The 16,302-nt window shown below is 34.8% G+C and overlaps 1 protein-coding gene across 3 annotated transcripts; it reads right to left on the bottom strand.

The window, feature by feature from the left end:
• Window positions 1-99: 99 nt before the first annotated feature.
• TRAPPC6B (trafficking protein particle complex 6B) lies at window positions 100-15,093 on the bottom strand. 3 transcript variants are annotated; one of them, XM_023522217.1, is made up of 7 exons: window positions 14,689-15,093; window positions 8,190-8,257; window positions 7,331-7,448; window positions 6,240-6,323; window positions 4,538-4,631; window positions 3,796-3,806; window positions 100-563 (listed from the first exon to the last, which is right to left on the bottom strand). In XM_023522217.1, the coding sequence occupies exons 1-7, from the start codon at window positions 14,767-14,769 to the stop codon at window positions 453-455; spliced, it is 567 nt and encodes a 188-aa protein (XP_023377985.1). In that variant the 5' UTR covers window positions 14,770-15,093; the 3' UTR covers window positions 100-452. The 3 variants fall into 3 exon arrangements, with proteins under 3 accessions (XP_023377985.1, XP_023377992.1, XP_011374675.1); XM_023522224.1 differs by having other exon boundaries at window positions 382-563; window positions 3,746-3,806; window positions 14,689-15,092; XM_011376373.2 differs by lacking the exon at window positions 100-563 and having other exon boundaries at window positions 1,545-3,806; window positions 14,689-15,091.
• Between the last annotated feature and the right edge of the window lie 1,209 nt (window positions 15,094-16,302).

Genomic DNA, 16,302 nt, shown 5'->3' with positions numbered 1-16,302 from the left:
ATTTAGATTAAATGGCAAATGTGTTCATAGCAACAAAATTAAATCTTTCCCCCTTTAAGCACTGAATACTTTTATTTAAATGATTTATTGCACAAAACCTTTCTTAACAAATCATTTTTATTAATACTCTAATAGATCCACTGCTTTAATTTTTCTGTCAAATCTTCTGTTCACATCACTCATATTTTCAGGTAGAAGTGCTTTCTACTTTAAAAAGATCCAAGTAGCAATGGTTTTTCAAATTGAGGTTTATATTTCTCACATAACGAGAAGTGTAGAGGAGCTGGTTATTGGCGTTGGTTCAGTGACTCCAAGATACCAAGGTCTCAGATTCTTTTGGCCTTTCCTTCATGGTAACGAGATGGACACTGCAGTTCAAAACAATGTGTCTGTATTCAAAATGAAAAGGGGAGAAGGAGGCATCTGGTCCCTTTCTCATAAAAGCAAAACCTCTAGAAATCCACAGCAGATCTGTGTTCATCTGTTGGCCACAAGTGTACAAGATGATCACCTCTAGCTCCACGAAAGGATGGGAAATGAAACTGTAAGCCTTTCCAGACTTTCTAATAGAAGTAGAAAAGGGAAGGGGAATTGAGAATAACTATGGCAATTAATAGTTTTCCCACAAGTTATAAATAGAGCAAATAAAATTTCACATTTGAATCTTTTATGTCTTCATAAAGCTGATTTCTAAAGATCGGCTTAATAGTCCAAGTTTTTTACCATAATTTAAACATTCTCTCATTGTTGGCTATCTAACATTTTTGGTGTTAATCCAATATAGAAAAGGCTACCATAAATACCTTAATGTATATAACTTTCCTTTCATTGGTGAGAAGTTCCAAAGGGTAGGGTTGCAATTCATAAGAGCCTTATTATGAGTTAATATTGCATTTGAAAACCTGACTTGAGTGAGGTTTTAAAAATTGAGAACTTTTGTTTCTCATCTGATAATTCTGGTTTAAGAAGTTCAGGGCTGGTGCAGCAACTCTATGATAAATGTCCCAGGCTGCACCCAGGTTTCTCTTTTATTAATTTAAGCATATAGCTTTCATCTTTTTGTCATGATATGATTGCTTTGTCTCTTGCCTCTCATCAACATTTCAGGAAGGATGAAAAGGCACCACCCCTTGTTGTCTATATCAGGGGAACAGCATTTCAAGAAACCCTCGACTTATCATTTGCTGAAGTTATGACATTTTTTTGTAAAGAAAGCTGGAAATAGTAATTTTTTAGCTGAGCACATTGCCACTGCTACGAACAATGGGGTTGTTAGAAAAGAGGGGAGAGTGGCTACTGGGTGGACAGCCTGCAGTGTCTACCATATAGAGTTTAGATTTCTAGCCTATAACTAGCTGCTAAAACCTCACATGTTTTGTTGATTTGATGCTGGGGGCAGGGCAGGTTTAATAGAGGTAAAGTGTCAATTATTGTTTTAATTTACATTTCTTCCATAACTAGTGGATGAACATGTAGTTACGCACACTTACACAAAAATAAAATTCATGAGGACTGGAAAGCATAAAAAAAATTTTCCATGTGAAGATGATGAGAAATTATTTTAATGCTGTTACACCTCTATTTTCTAGTAAGCTGGAAGAACTCTAATAATTATCAGAGAATTCATTTTTATAATGACTCAAGTTGGCATAAGGATATTTTTCAGGAATGTAGAGACAAGTAAAAGACATTTTAAGCCACTAATAAAGTGTTCAGACTACCAGTATAGCCATAGCATTTAACAAGGCATTCACAATTAAAAATATCTTCTGATTTTAATGAGAAATTTAAGAGAAAAAGTTCCCCAACTCAACACAGGTAGAAAAAGTCTATTGAGAAATTATACATTTTAAATCTAGAATTTAGAAGTAGTTTTGAAAATAATAGCTGCCAAATGGTAGTTTAATTGGGTCTGTGGGGCAGTGAAAAAATAGACTGCACCCATATATATTTTTTTTCACATAAAAGAACTACTACTTCTGGTCAGGAGAATATACATTTACTAAATTGTGATAGTACTTTTATTAAAATTGTACTCATTTCTATTAATTTTTTAGAATTATTTCAACTGTGTCAGAATAAACTGATTAGAAGCTGAATTACATTAAAATTGATTCAGGTCACTGGTTCTACCATCTGGGAACAGAGAAAAATGTTTTAGAAATTATAGAAAGGTCAAGTTGACCTGTGTCCATATCACAATTATATTTTGCTTCACATGTTACCAACTCCCACCAAATTAAAAAAAAAATGTTTCCCACATTGCCCCAGAATGATTTATTTGAGCTGTTTCTTGAAAACACACTACTGTGAATAAATACTAGGTTACCTATTTTTCAGAACCTATTAACATGCTATTAATACGCATTAAAAATCTACAAAAGAGGATGAATTTTCAAAATGTATTTGATCACAGTACTCATTTTTCAAAGAACACTTTGAAAAACTTATAGATTCTATCTAGTGTCTTTTTAACTCTTAAGACCCCAAATTTGTGCCAATCCGTTTATACAATCTGATGCCTGAATTCATTCAGTCTTCGAGAGCTCCATTAATATAATAAAAGTGAAATACGGATTAGTTTAAATGTGAATTCAGTGACTCCAGGGCGTAAGAAAATAAGGTACTATTTTCTAAAGGAAAGCCATCCTACAGCTGTGTTCTAGAGAGACTTGGAAACAATTCACCAGGTAACCTTGGCTCTAGGATCCTGCTTTCCCTTAGTCATTGCATGTTGGGTTCTGCTATAGACTGAATATTTGTGTCCCCTCCAAAATGCATATGTTCAAATCCTAACCCTGAAGGTGACAGTATAAAGAGGGAAAGCCTTCTAGAATGGGATTAGTGCCCTTATAAGAGACCCCAGAGATTTAGCTAGTCCCCTCAATAGCAAGTGAGGGCACAGTTAAAAAACATCCCTCTGAACTACAAAGCAGACCCTCACCAGACACCAAATCTACCCTTCTACCGTGAGGAAGAGTCAATAAGGGAATAAAGAAAGAAGTCAGAAACTTCACTAGTACTTCCAGGCAAAGGGAGAAAAGCTGAAACTGTAACAGGAGTAAATATAAAAATTCCTTCCTAAAATACCTTATTTTCTTTGGCCCTGGAGTCACTGAATTCACATATAAACTAATCTATATTTCACTTTTATTAACGGAGCTCTCAAAGACTGAATTCTATTAAAATGAAATTAAGTTTTTAAGCAATTTAGGCAGTCGGATATGACATGTCACACATACAATGTAAAAATGAAATCCTATATGGGCATAAAAATTCTTAAACTTGTAAGTAATAAAATCTAATGTGTGCTGTTTGCTTTCTTAAATAACAATTTCATAAAATCAAATTTGTTCATTCTTACATAAATGATTCTGATTGTTGCATATTTTTTCATATGCTAATTTATCAAACCCTGAGTTTTGCTTCTCCATCTGTGGTTAAATATCCATCACTCTAAGCAAATAAAAATGTTTAAAATAAGGGTCCTACATCTTGGTGTTTATTTGAAATCAGGTTTTCTTCATTTTGAATAGTTTAATTACAGTGTATGTTATGGCAGAATGTCTCCATATGCTTTAACTTGGTCTATGTTAAATTGATAAAATACAATCTTATTCCTGCTTAAGAGTGCATCTTTCATTATATAAGTTAGCAAATAGCTTATATCAACACAAATGTCCAACAATGTAATTAAATCATTGCTACTTGAAATACTTTATACATGAATAATTTAACTCTTTACACAGTTGAAGCCTTGCATTTCAGTATGTTCTACAGCTTCTGTATCATCACTTGAAATTTACCTAAAAAAAGAAAACATGAAAAATCATTTTGATTTTAGGGATAAAGAAAACAAGCCAAATTAAACATCAATTTTCTGCTCTATTTAGGAATTAGTTTCAGTCAAGAAACTTGCTATGTCAAACAACTTTTCATAATATTCGATAAAACAATTCCATTTTTATGAGATGATTACCTGTTTGGTGAATTGTTTTTCTTTGTTATTTCTATCTTTTGGGTATTTCACTGCTAATTATCATTGTGAATAGAAAGGAAATACAATGAGGCTCAAGTCAATTTTATTCTTGGTTGGTAGCTCTGGTGAAAAGATCTTTCATAAAGAGTTTAGTGATAAAAGACCAGTTAGCATTATCTAGCTTTATTTAATAGATATAGTCTAGAAAATTTGAAAAAAATTTTTTTCAATGCTATAGGATAATTTGCTATCTTAAAAGAATACTGCAGAAAATTTTCCTTTAAAAGTTAAGAATTAGTCCTTGATTTGTCTTTTAAATTTGGATTTCTTTACCACTTCTTCTTAAATCATTGTCCATTATGAATTCAAAAATCATTGAATATTAATATAAACATGCTACATGTTACCATATTAAATGTTAAAATTGGTCGAAATAAAATGAAATAGTTTTAGCATTTTAAATTTCCTCTAAGTTAACAGAACTAAAACACAAACAAAAACACCAGACCTGAAAAATAATCACTAAAAACATTTGTAAGAAATGTGAATTCAACTTACAGGCAGGCATTGACGACACTTCAGCTGTTACAATACTTTTTATCCCTAGGTTTGATAAGCCACCTCTGATTAAGCCACATGTAAATGCTAAATACTAAAAAGAACAACAACAAAAAAAAATGTAAAAAATATTAAGGATTTATTGAGTAAATGGATAAATATGGCATTTAGTTAAAGCTTTACTATTATTAAGTTATTACTGTTTGAAGAAAGGGTGAAAGAATTTTTCAATCTACTGAAAATTCTGATTGAAGATTTCCCAGCTCCTTGGCAACTAAAACACTGACATATGACTTAAGCTCTACCAACCGTGTGCTCCAGTCCAGGACTCTCAATCTAGAGTGACAAAATCAAGCTGGCAACAGGTTAGAATTAGTTTTAGAGGCAGCAAAGGTGGCTTGTGTCTAATGTCTGCTGTCCGAAGTATTCTCACTAGACCCTCCCTGTGGAGTGATTGTGCTGTTTTTCAGTTGCTTTAACTCGTCATTCTTGTCTGTTTCCTGAGCTTTCCTCATCGATTCTGTAAGCTAATATTATTCCGCTCAGAGTTTCATTTCTGCTTCCTATAACCACGAATCTTGATTTAAGACATAGCCTGCCACAACAAAAAATTATTCAGTTGAAAATATCAAGAGTGCCAACATTGAGAAACCCTGTGTCATGTAGAAACCAGGAAAAGGAGAGGGACTGAGCTACAGCAGAGAAAGCAAGGACAAGAAAAGGAACAAGAAAACCAATAATCCAAAGAATTTTTGATTATCTACATTTTCGTAATGTATTATATTCAATAACGTATCTATAAATACAGAATATTATTGTTTTATAATTAATATGTATAAATAGGTACTAATAAGCAATTAGATCTAGAATCATGAGATTTTGAGATGGAAAAGACCTCAGATATTTTTTATAATATAGGGATTATTATGACCAGTTTTACTAATGAGGAAACTAAGGTCCATAGGGCTTATGTAACTTACCCAATGTCACAAGCCTGTAAATTGTGGAGCTTAGCTTAAATCTAGATTTAGTTGGTCCCAAGTCCATGTTCTTTACACTATACCTACACTGCCTTTGTGTTAGTAATTTAGGTATGGACACATTTATACGGAAAAATAGCAACTTACACTGCCTCAGATATTTTAATCACTTAAAAGGAACTCATACATTAAAACTTGTCATCTTTCTTTAATACAACTGTCTACTTCTTGATTGCTACATGAGTTTGAAAAAACAAAAACTACACAAAACCCAGAAACACAGATATACTTAACACAAAATATGTATTCTTAGAAACAGTGTTAACTATGTTTAAAACTATTTTTTTAATTTATTAAAGGAGATTGTAAATATTAACTCTGAGGTCGATAATTTTGCACAGCTAATATGAGTTTTAAAAGCTTGAGTATCTTTTCTGATATTTTTATGCTATATTCAAAAATCTATTCTTAATCTACTTTTCATTGTCATTTAGTTAGTGTTTCTTTAATTGGTCACTATAAGCCTACTTAGCCACAGTTTAATATGTTATTTTAATATGATGAACATCTGTCTCCTATTTCATAAAAAAGTATTTAAACAAAAATGAACAACTGTAAAACCTATTTTAAATTCAAAAGTCTGTTGTGATTGGTATTGTACTTTTCCCTATGGTTCTACTCTTTTCATGATAAAAAACCTTATCTTCTATTCCATTAAATACCTTAGATGCATGTTCTAAATACTGTTTTCCTGCAGACATTTGAGTAAGCAGACGAAATTTGTTGTCCTGAAGTACATAGATGCCCTGTTCCAAAAACATTAAAAAAATCCAAAGTTAATGTATTCTGCAGTCCTTAAAAATCACTTCTCTTCAAAACAATTTTGAGGTTTTTTTAATTATTAAAACTCTCTTTTCCATTGGTCAAATTTCTTTACATGAAGGAGTTTTGCAATGTTCAAGCTGAAGAGCTGTTCAGCATTTTATGACACTGATATTTACTGAATGCTTTTAGAAACTAAATATACAAAGATGCATAAGACATAGTCTCTATGCTTAACTCATCTTAACTCACTGTCTAGTATGCAAAAGAATTATAAATACTTGTCCAGTTATATATTATTAACTCATATCTAGAATGTCAATAATCAGTTACTTCTTCCCATTAGCATTTCAAGTACTTTCAAACTATGGTTGGTATTGTTATATGAAAAACTAAATTCTATTGGTAGCTACTAGATTACATACATTCTTTTAATTTTTTTTACTCTTAATCAAAAGGCCAAATCCACTCTATTTCCTTGAGCATTATAAAATAAATCTATGTAAATGCATACTTTTCCATGCAATCTATTAATTTTTATATTAACAAAATATTTTGAGAACAAAAAATATGACAGCAACTGAACAATGCACAAGTTATTTAAAAGTTAAATATGGTCTATAAATTAGACTTCAGAAATTACTCTAAAGATATAAATGTAATATATTTGTGGTTCTGCATATTAATACTGCTAAGTAACAACTAAGGAAACGAATCCTAAAACCTTTGTCATTCTGACATTCTCTACTTTTTAAAACTTAAAATAACTTATTTAATTGGGGGAAAGAAATAGCCATCATTACTAACAATTGTCTCTTTGTCTTTATTCACTATATCCTACTAGATAAAAAAAGTAATGACTTATTAATAACATGTAAGAGAAACATTTCAAAGTTGACTAGAATTTTGTTTTAAATAGGTAAACCACTAAAATAGGACATTTATATTAAGTTACAGGACTTAGAAAATAGGCCTTAATTTATCTAAATACCTGATGATTTGTCCTTAGATTGTCGATTTGTTTCTTGAATACCGTAGTCCAGAAATCTTTACAAATGAACTTCATGATGTCTAACTCATCTTTGAACCTTGCAGTATCTTTTGTAAACCTGAAAAGATCAACTAGGAGTAATATAGTATTTTTCTTCCAAAGAAAGTGGTAGAGGCAAATTATTAACTAATTTCCAAACACCAGAACAGCACTGAATATTTGACAGTCAAAGTGATAAGTATCAAGCAAACTAGATCCCATCTCAATAGATTCATATTCTGCTATACAATTATGGGGCTAAAATTGATCTAACAGTAGAATCTAACTATTATACCTAAAAATTTTAGGTACAATTCATCCTAGCATATAAAAAAAAAAGCGAAAAGCTGAGGATGATCATGTATTGTTATATAAAACAAAGTTCAACTATTCAGATAATGAGAAAAGAATTCTTAATAGAATTGTTCTATAAATTGGAAGATTATTATATGCATAAACATGGACTCCAAGGCATTTCCATTCCTGTGCATGGAAACAAAATCACATTTAGATTACAGAACCTATGGACCTTAAGTAGGAAATGCAACAAGATTTTAGGTAGTTGTTTCAGTACACCAAAGTTTTTGGAGAAAAAAAGTATAAAACATAAAATATATTTTTTCTTCAAATATTAAAATATAAAATTTGAATAACTTAAAATAGGACCTAAAAAGAAATTTCAATCTGTGAATTAGAAAGGAGAAGAAATAAAATTTGAGAATTAAAATTAAAGTATCTTAAGTTTTATACAATCTTTTGAAATAGATCATCTTTGTTCATAACCTACCTGGAAGAAAATTTTCAAATCCATACTGCTCACCTTTCTATCAGTCCTTGTCCTACTCGAAACCCCATGTTTTCCAGCTTAGTAATACAGCGTCCATTTTCCTATTTTAAAAAATAATAGCTTTGAATAATTTTAGAATGACAGAATATTGGTATTAAAAATTGTTTTAAAATGTTGGCTAAAAATATTAATGTAAATATATATTTACATTTTTTCACTGAAACACTGTAAGAAAAAGTGAATTATAGGTCATACTTGAATTTTCTTAGTAATAATCATTTTCATAAGGCAATAAAATAAACAGGGAACTGTTGCTTACTATTACTTTTCAGGAATGCCAAAGCCTCTAATTACTCTCCCCCTTCCCCTCTCTTTTTACATTTTCAACAATTCCTCTTTTCTCCTCAGTTATAAAAGTTGGTAACACTTTTGATGTTCTTCCTATCAGTCATTCTCTTTGTGCTGTCCCTAAGTTCTATTGTTCTTGTTTCAAAATGTCTCTTGGAGTCATCCAGGCTTTCTAGTTCTCAGTGTGTCTAAGTTGATGATCCCACCATCCTGTGTCTGGAATCATGTGATTGCTTTGCTCTTTCTTTGACCATTTCATCCAGTCTTTAGGCTTTAAATAAAAGTTGATGATCCCACCATCCTGTGCCTGGAATCATGTGAATGCTTTGCTCCTCCTTTGACCATTTCAACCAGTCTTTAGGCTTTAAATAAAAGTTGATGATCCCACCAAACTGTGCCTGGAATCATGTGATTGCTTTGCTCTTCCTTTGACCATTTCATCCAGTCTTTAGGCTTTAAATACCATCCCTATGCTAAAGACTCCTAAAATCTTCTGGATGACCTACAAAGCCCTATACAATCCAGACTGCTGTACCTCCTGAACCTCGACCATCTACTTTTCTTCACTCACTCCACTCCAGCTGCAGTGGTCTCCTTGCTGTCCTCAAAAACGCCAGATGCACTCTTATCTCAGGGCTCTTGCATAGGTAGCTCTTCCTCCAGATATTCACAAGACCAACTCCCTCGCTTTAAGTCTTCACTCACATGCCACCATCTCAAAAGAGACCCACTTTAACCATCTTCATTAAAACTGCAGCATCATTCCCCTTCAGCAACTCTCCCAGTGATTTTCACAGTGTGTCCCAAGACCGGCAACACTGGCATCACATGGGAACTTCTAAAAATGGCGAATTCTGTAATCCCATGCCCAATTTACTGAATCAGAAACCGTGGGTGTGGAAATAGTAATCTGTGTTTTAAGAAGCCCTCTAAAAGTGATCGTGATGCCTTGGTCCACTTCTCTGCTTAAGTTTTCTCCAAAGAACTTCTTTCACTATTTAAAGTCTATACATTCTACTAATTTTATAGTGCCATGTCCCTCCATCCTCACCCTCTGCTAGAATTACAGCTCCAAGAAGGCAGGGATTTTTATATATTCTGAAGCCTGTTTGTCTCCCACCATGGGCCTCATTATTTGCTGAATTTTCTTCTAAGGAACCATGTACTCCACTTACGAGCCTATGACTACTAAATCTGTATTTCTAGTGATTTTATTGGACATAGCCATCTAGAGGTCCCACAGGCCCCTCAAATTAGGCATATTCAACATGATATTCATTATCTTAAAGTCCTCAGCCTGCTCTGCCCCAGAAGTCCCTAACTTCATTAACAGCACCTAGTTACTCCAACAAGAAAACTTCCATTTTCTTTACCTCTTTGCTCCCAACCTCTCCACACGCACTGCAGTCCAGTCCTGTGGAGCCTATTGTCTACATGCTTTCCAAAATGCATCTTCTTGCTCCATCTTACTGCTTTAAGTTTGCCCTCATTTCTCTCCTGGTTTTCAGTCAGAGCCTTCCAACTCATCTCCTTGTCTCTAGTTTTTTCTCTCCTTGATTTGTTTTATATATTGCTGGTATACTTTTTTTTTTTTAATGACAATGCAGTTTATTTACCCAATATGATATTTACTTCCAATTATTTGCAAATTTAAGTGGTTTTACAAATTCACAACAGTGATGAAGGATGGAGAAACAATGTATCAGTAAAAGATCTGACAAGTGAGGCAATGATGGATGCTACAGGTGTTCTACATGATGTCACACCAAACCCAACTAAATCTGCTTGTGGAGCAGTTAAGTGCCAAATGGAGTTATTTTTCTCTCCCAGAAGTTACTGGTGGTGTTCTGTTAATGCTGCTTTTCTTAATTCTCATAACACTGTAAAAATACTTCAGGAAATGAAGTTTTCATCTGATCCTTCTTAACTTCTGCTCATCTTGCTTCATATATACAATAACTAGAAGAATTTGTATTTGAAGATAGAACTTTACATGCATCTTCACATGAAGATAGTCTTTAACATACATCCAACTTCTTCAATGGGCTCACGGTTTTTCACAAATTGAAAAATTTTAATAGATAAGCATGAAGGGCTTATCAAGTGATGAATAATGGAAGCACAGGCTCATATCACCATATTTCTAAGAAAATACTATACTATTTTTAAATGACTCATATTTAGAATAATCTTTTTACTTTTTATTTAGAAACATGGACTGTAGGATCATTTTATCAGAGATTTGATTCCTGGATGTACCAGTTAAATAAGTCTGACCTTGAGCACCTGAATTTAAACCATGTTTTCACTTATATAAAATAAATTCCTATGAGAACTAATGTATATGAAGCATTTTTAATGCAGTCCAGGATCCACTGAGCATCAACATTGGATTATTACTACTGGAACTCTTTGATGTTATTATTGGATGAAATATATTTTTATTAACTTTAATTTATCCTTTACCTATTAATCCCAGTTTTCTCCCTGGAACCACAGAAAATAAATATAATACTTTTACATATGGCAGTCTTTGAAAGTCTTAGATTGTACAACCATGATCCAAATGTCTTTATTTCTCAATGACAAATCCTGTACCTTTAGGAATTTTTATAACATGATTTTCCTCACATTTGATTCTCCTGGACACCATTTTATAGATATTCATTACTAACATTTCCTTTTCCATATGAAACCCTCAACTAGGTATTTCAGATATGCTTTCATTGAAGATGTAAAGATAATTCATTTTTAATTTTTTTAAACCTGAATTAAAAATTATAGTTGATGACCTCTGAGATTATATTGGGCTCTTTCTCTTGTGATCTTTTCCTTTCACAATTAATTTCTCCTTCCCTTTTCTTCACCAACTATTTTTGTCATAGGTGTGGCAGAACAACATAGGCATCTAAGTTGGAGATGGGGGAAGCAGTGTCCCAGAGAAGATGTCAGGGCAGCGGTACAGACTTTCTAAAAAGCAAATCGTGTTCTTCTCAACTGGACCTTTTGGCAAACCCCTTCTTCAAAATAAAGTCCAAACTCATTAGCACAGCATTATGTGCCTCTTCTTAAACGATCCCTGGCTAGTTAACCAGATTTACTAACAGCCACATATACACAAACATCCTCCTTCCACTACTGTGAAATTTCTGAAGCAACTCCAGAGTGCCATTCTTTCCTCTGCCTCCATGCCTTCACACTTGCTGTTTCCAAAATTGTACATCCTTTAAAAGCAGCTCAAGCATCACATCCCCCCGGAAACCTTCCCTGATACTCCTTTGGACCTTATGCTGTCATAACACTCTGCACATACATCTATTATTGTACATATCACTACCCTTGATTTTTGTTATTCTCCACACTCATTCCCAAACATGTTCAGGTGGAATGAGTACTTGTAAATCATGATGCTGTTTGTAGAGCAATTTGCTTTGTAGAATCGCCCAGAAACATACTAATTAGCAGGAAATATGCTTATGTATGTAGATATTCTCAAATCTTAACCATGATCACATGAGCTTTTGGAATTAAGCCTTAGTAAACACCTTCTGATGTTACTACTTACTATTCACATTAGCATTTGAGTGTTCATTATTAGCAAGCACTAAATTCGTAAGAAAAATTAAACTTGAAAATATTTTATCCATTAACTTTTCTTAAAAAAACCTATCCTTTGATTTAGAGGATGAGAACATTGGTTCTTACCTTTATGTTATTTCAAAACTTATGACTTTATGTCAAAAAGATATACAAAACACATTTCTGGATGACAGGATTATGTGTCTTTCTTTCACATTTTTTATTATGAAAAATCTGAAGCATACTCAAAATATTGACACTAACACAATAAACCCTCTGGATTCTAATCACTTTTATTTATATGCTCTTGACATTTTTCCCTATACTAAACAACTGCAATAGGAAAAGAAAGTTATTTTTAGTTTAAATGATTCAAAACTTATGGATTTCCTTTCTCTTATATGACTAGCACACCTCTTAAAATGATCAATCACGATTATAACAGCTCTATTTTCTTTTTGGTTAATCCATTGGGAAAAAGAGGGATTTTTAAAAAGGTGATGTTCCTGGGCAAGAGTTGGAAGAGGGCTAGAAAGTAGAGAAAATTAAGAGAACTGATTGTACACGTTGGGAGTGGAGGGTGTGTTGCTAATTATTCTTTGGGGAAAAGGAAGGCTAGCTTTGCACGAACAGCAATTGTTTGCTACTTAGCACAGATGCTAAACATTAATAACTATTGGTTGTTGGTGATGATAAAGTCAAAATTTTATAACGCGGGGAAAAAAATCTCTATTACAGATGGGTCTGAAAATAGAATTTGCTTCATTTCCAATACTCTTCCTGATGTCTTCCTAATGACATCTCCAAATGCATCATGCCTGTCTGCTATAGACTGAATGTTGTGTCTCCCCAAAATTCATATATTGAAATCCTAACCCTCAGTGTTATGGTATTAGGTGGTGGGGCCCTTGGGGAGTGATTCTGTCATGAGGATGGAGCCCTCAATAATGAGATTAGTGCCCTTAAAAAAAGAGACGGCAGAGAGCTACCTAGCCTTCTACCATGTGAAGACAAACACAAAAAATAACTATCTATGAACCAGAAGCAGACCTTCACAAGACACTGAATCTGCTAGCATCTTGATTTTGGACTTCACAGCCTTCAAAACTGAAAAATAAATCCCTGTTGTTTATAAGCCACTCAGTCTGTGGTATTTTGTGATAGCAGCCAGAATGGACTAAGACACTATCCTTCTTGTAGCTTACAAACTGGCAGTACCTTTTCCTGGATGTCCTACAGGCATCTCAAAATTCCAACTTGTCCAAAAATGATTCATTATTCTCACTTCTTTCTTCTCCATTATTCCTCTCCATCAAACTTAGCAGGTCAAGCTAAAATCCTGGGGATAATTTTCAACTCTCACTTCTGTACCAAACCAAGTCCTAGAGATTCTACCTCCTATCTCTCAAACCTGTTAGCTCCTCTTTTCTCTATTCCTGTCTTAATTCAGATCTTCATCATCTCCTGCCTGGACTCCTGCAATAACAGACCTTTTCCCTACAAGAATCTTTTCTCCAAACCAGCCCCTCTTTCTAAAATACAAATGGGCCATATTATTTCCCTTAAAAATTCTTAAAATCCTCCACTAAGAAAGTCCAAATCATACAAGGCTCATTCTAGTTTTAGCTCTCAATTCTCGCTCTCCACCCATTCAATCTAGTCACAGTGAAACGCTTAAGCATATTTAAATACATCACATTCTTTCATACCTCTGTGTCGTTACCTTGCCTAGGATGCTTTTCCTACCCCCACAATCCACTCCTCTTTATCAACAGCATTATAGAATGGCCTTCTGACTTGAACATGACTTTGGAATATCTTTTATAAAATCTATTACAACTCCTTGATTTTATACCTAACTACAACCCAATACCTTAATTACTCATTGAATTCCAATCATACAACAACTGAGTCTGGGGTTTATCTTATTAATCTAGCAGTGTCGGGCCTACTATACACACTGAATAATGAGTGAATGAGGACTCTCACACATTAGGAGTAATCTCCAAGAGGATGGGGTCATCGTTTCCCTCATTACTACATCCCCAGCACCTACAACTAGCTCTGACATTTAATGAGCACTAAATAAATTTTTTAAATTAATTTTTTTCCTAATTATAGTAACGCCTGCAAACTTTCCTTCCCTTTGGCTTCAATTCTCATTAGGCTTCTGTCTTCGAGTTTCGTGGAGTGGTTGAGGGTTAGGCATAAGGAGGGAGGGACAGGATTCTCAGGCTGGATCAGGGCTGTGCAGTGGACAGCACAGCAGGACTGGAAGTACGGGGTGCCCAAATCAGCTCTGCAGTTAACCCTGCCGTAAATGATGGTAGAGACAATACTAAAAGTAAAAAAAATCTGCGGCCTGCAGGACACAGGTATGGGAATATGGGAAGAGACAAAAAAGTACCAAATAGTAGAAGATACGAGAAAGAAGTTAAAAGACCGAAGACAGCTGACAGGTTCGAGGACTTAGGATACCTGCCGGCAGAACAGCTGCCTACGCCACGGGAGGCGTTGGGTGGCGGAGGGGCAGGGATTGAAGGAAAGAACTGAGGGAAAACAGTTTCACCGAAAAAGAACCTCAAGCGCATGTGGCAGCACTCACCACCTCCCCCTGCTCCGCGGACTTGTAAACTCCAGACACCATCTCGTTATGGAGAAGCAAAAACAACGCCTCGTCCGCCATTTCCTGCTTATTCTTCCAAGCTCTGGTTTTCGGCTCCTATTTGGGCCGGGCTCGGGAGTCCCGGCTACCGCCTGAGCAATTTGGACTGCGCCGCCGCTCTCTCAAACCGCGGCCTGTCCTTCGTTGCTAAGAGACCGAGTAATGCACTCGGCTTCCAGAAGACACTAGTACTGGAGTGAGCCCAGTACCGGGGTGAGCCCACTCCAGGGCCACCAAGCCCTCGGGCGGAATATGAGCCTCTGACAGCTGTGGGAACCAAACTGAACCTGCGGAGACCCGATCCGGCCCCTGGGATGTGTGTGTTGGGGGTGGGGGGGTGGGGGGTGGATAAAAACAACTTCCGGTCACCTCTACCCCGGCATTCGCCAGCTCTATGATCACAAAGTCGCTCCCCTACCCCCGCCCCGCCCCAGGGTGAACAGCTGGCTTTTTGAGCTATGCTGGGGGCGGGAGCGGTCGGGGGGCTGTCCAAATAAGACAAAAAGAGTTCCTTCTGCCATCTTTGCGTGAATTACTTAAGAGTTAGATGAAGTGACAAGAATGTCTACGCGCTTCATCAAAAGCTTCCACTTCCCGCCATATGTTCCTCAATATGAAAAGTTATAAAAAGAGTGAAGCTATAAATTTTAGGTGTAGTAAGAAATTACCCCATTCCATATTAGATTAAGCCTACGTATGCAAAAAGATTTAAAGCCATTTTGGCCACCAAGAAATTTACTGAGAGTGGCGTCGACAAGGGAGATGGACTAAGCAAAGAACAAGATATTCTTTAACCAGAAAATACAAATTAATCAGAGGATTAGGTGAGTGGAAAAAGTGCTAAAGACTTCAGAAAAGCAACGTCATCGTGGGACGGAATTCATAAGAACCTGTAACAGATGTGAGACTTCTACATAAGTGCATATATATATATGTATATATATATTAGATCATATATATGTATATATACATTAGATCATATATATATCTCATAAGCACCGCTTAAATTTGGCAAATCTTGATTAAAATGTTACTTATTAACATCGATTAGTTCTTAGTAATTCACAGCCGATTTTTTTCCAATTTATTGCTTTCCCAAAATTAACATACTGAGTTTTCTCAAATTAACAAACTCTCAATTCTTCATAGCCCTTCACAGAAATTTAAGATCACGTTCCATAATTGGAATTATGGTTGCTTTTTTACATGTCCCTTCAATATTTGGATTAGTTTATTCAATCATCGTATAAATCAAGCATAAAAGTTCCACCTAAGCCTTCAAAAACACTAGGCAATATAATTTTTGTAATCATAATCTTAATTTTTCCAGCACTGAAATTTCTCAAACACGAAATCAGGACCTTTATTTCCCAATTGCGCACTCTCCCTTCATCACCACCATCAAGAAACAGGAGCCCAAGTTCACCATTGAGGTCAAAGAGTAAGCAATTAACCAACTTATTAAGATTGATTTCTCAAACTACAATAATGGGGGGGGCAGGTGGTGGTGGTGGTCTTAGAATATTTGGGAAAATAGAGGGGAAACTAATAATT

Source organism: Pteropus vampyrus, unplaced genomic scaffold (genome assembly GCF_000151845.1).
Source record: "Pteropus vampyrus isolate Shadow unplaced genomic scaffold, Pvam_2.0 Scaffold10, whole genome shotgun sequence".
NCBI lineage: Eukaryota > Metazoa > Chordata > Mammalia > Chiroptera > Pteropodidae > Pteropus > Pteropus vampyrus.
The sequence above is the reverse complement of the archived record's forward strand: the minus strand, read 5'-3'. Positions and strand labels throughout refer to the sequence as shown.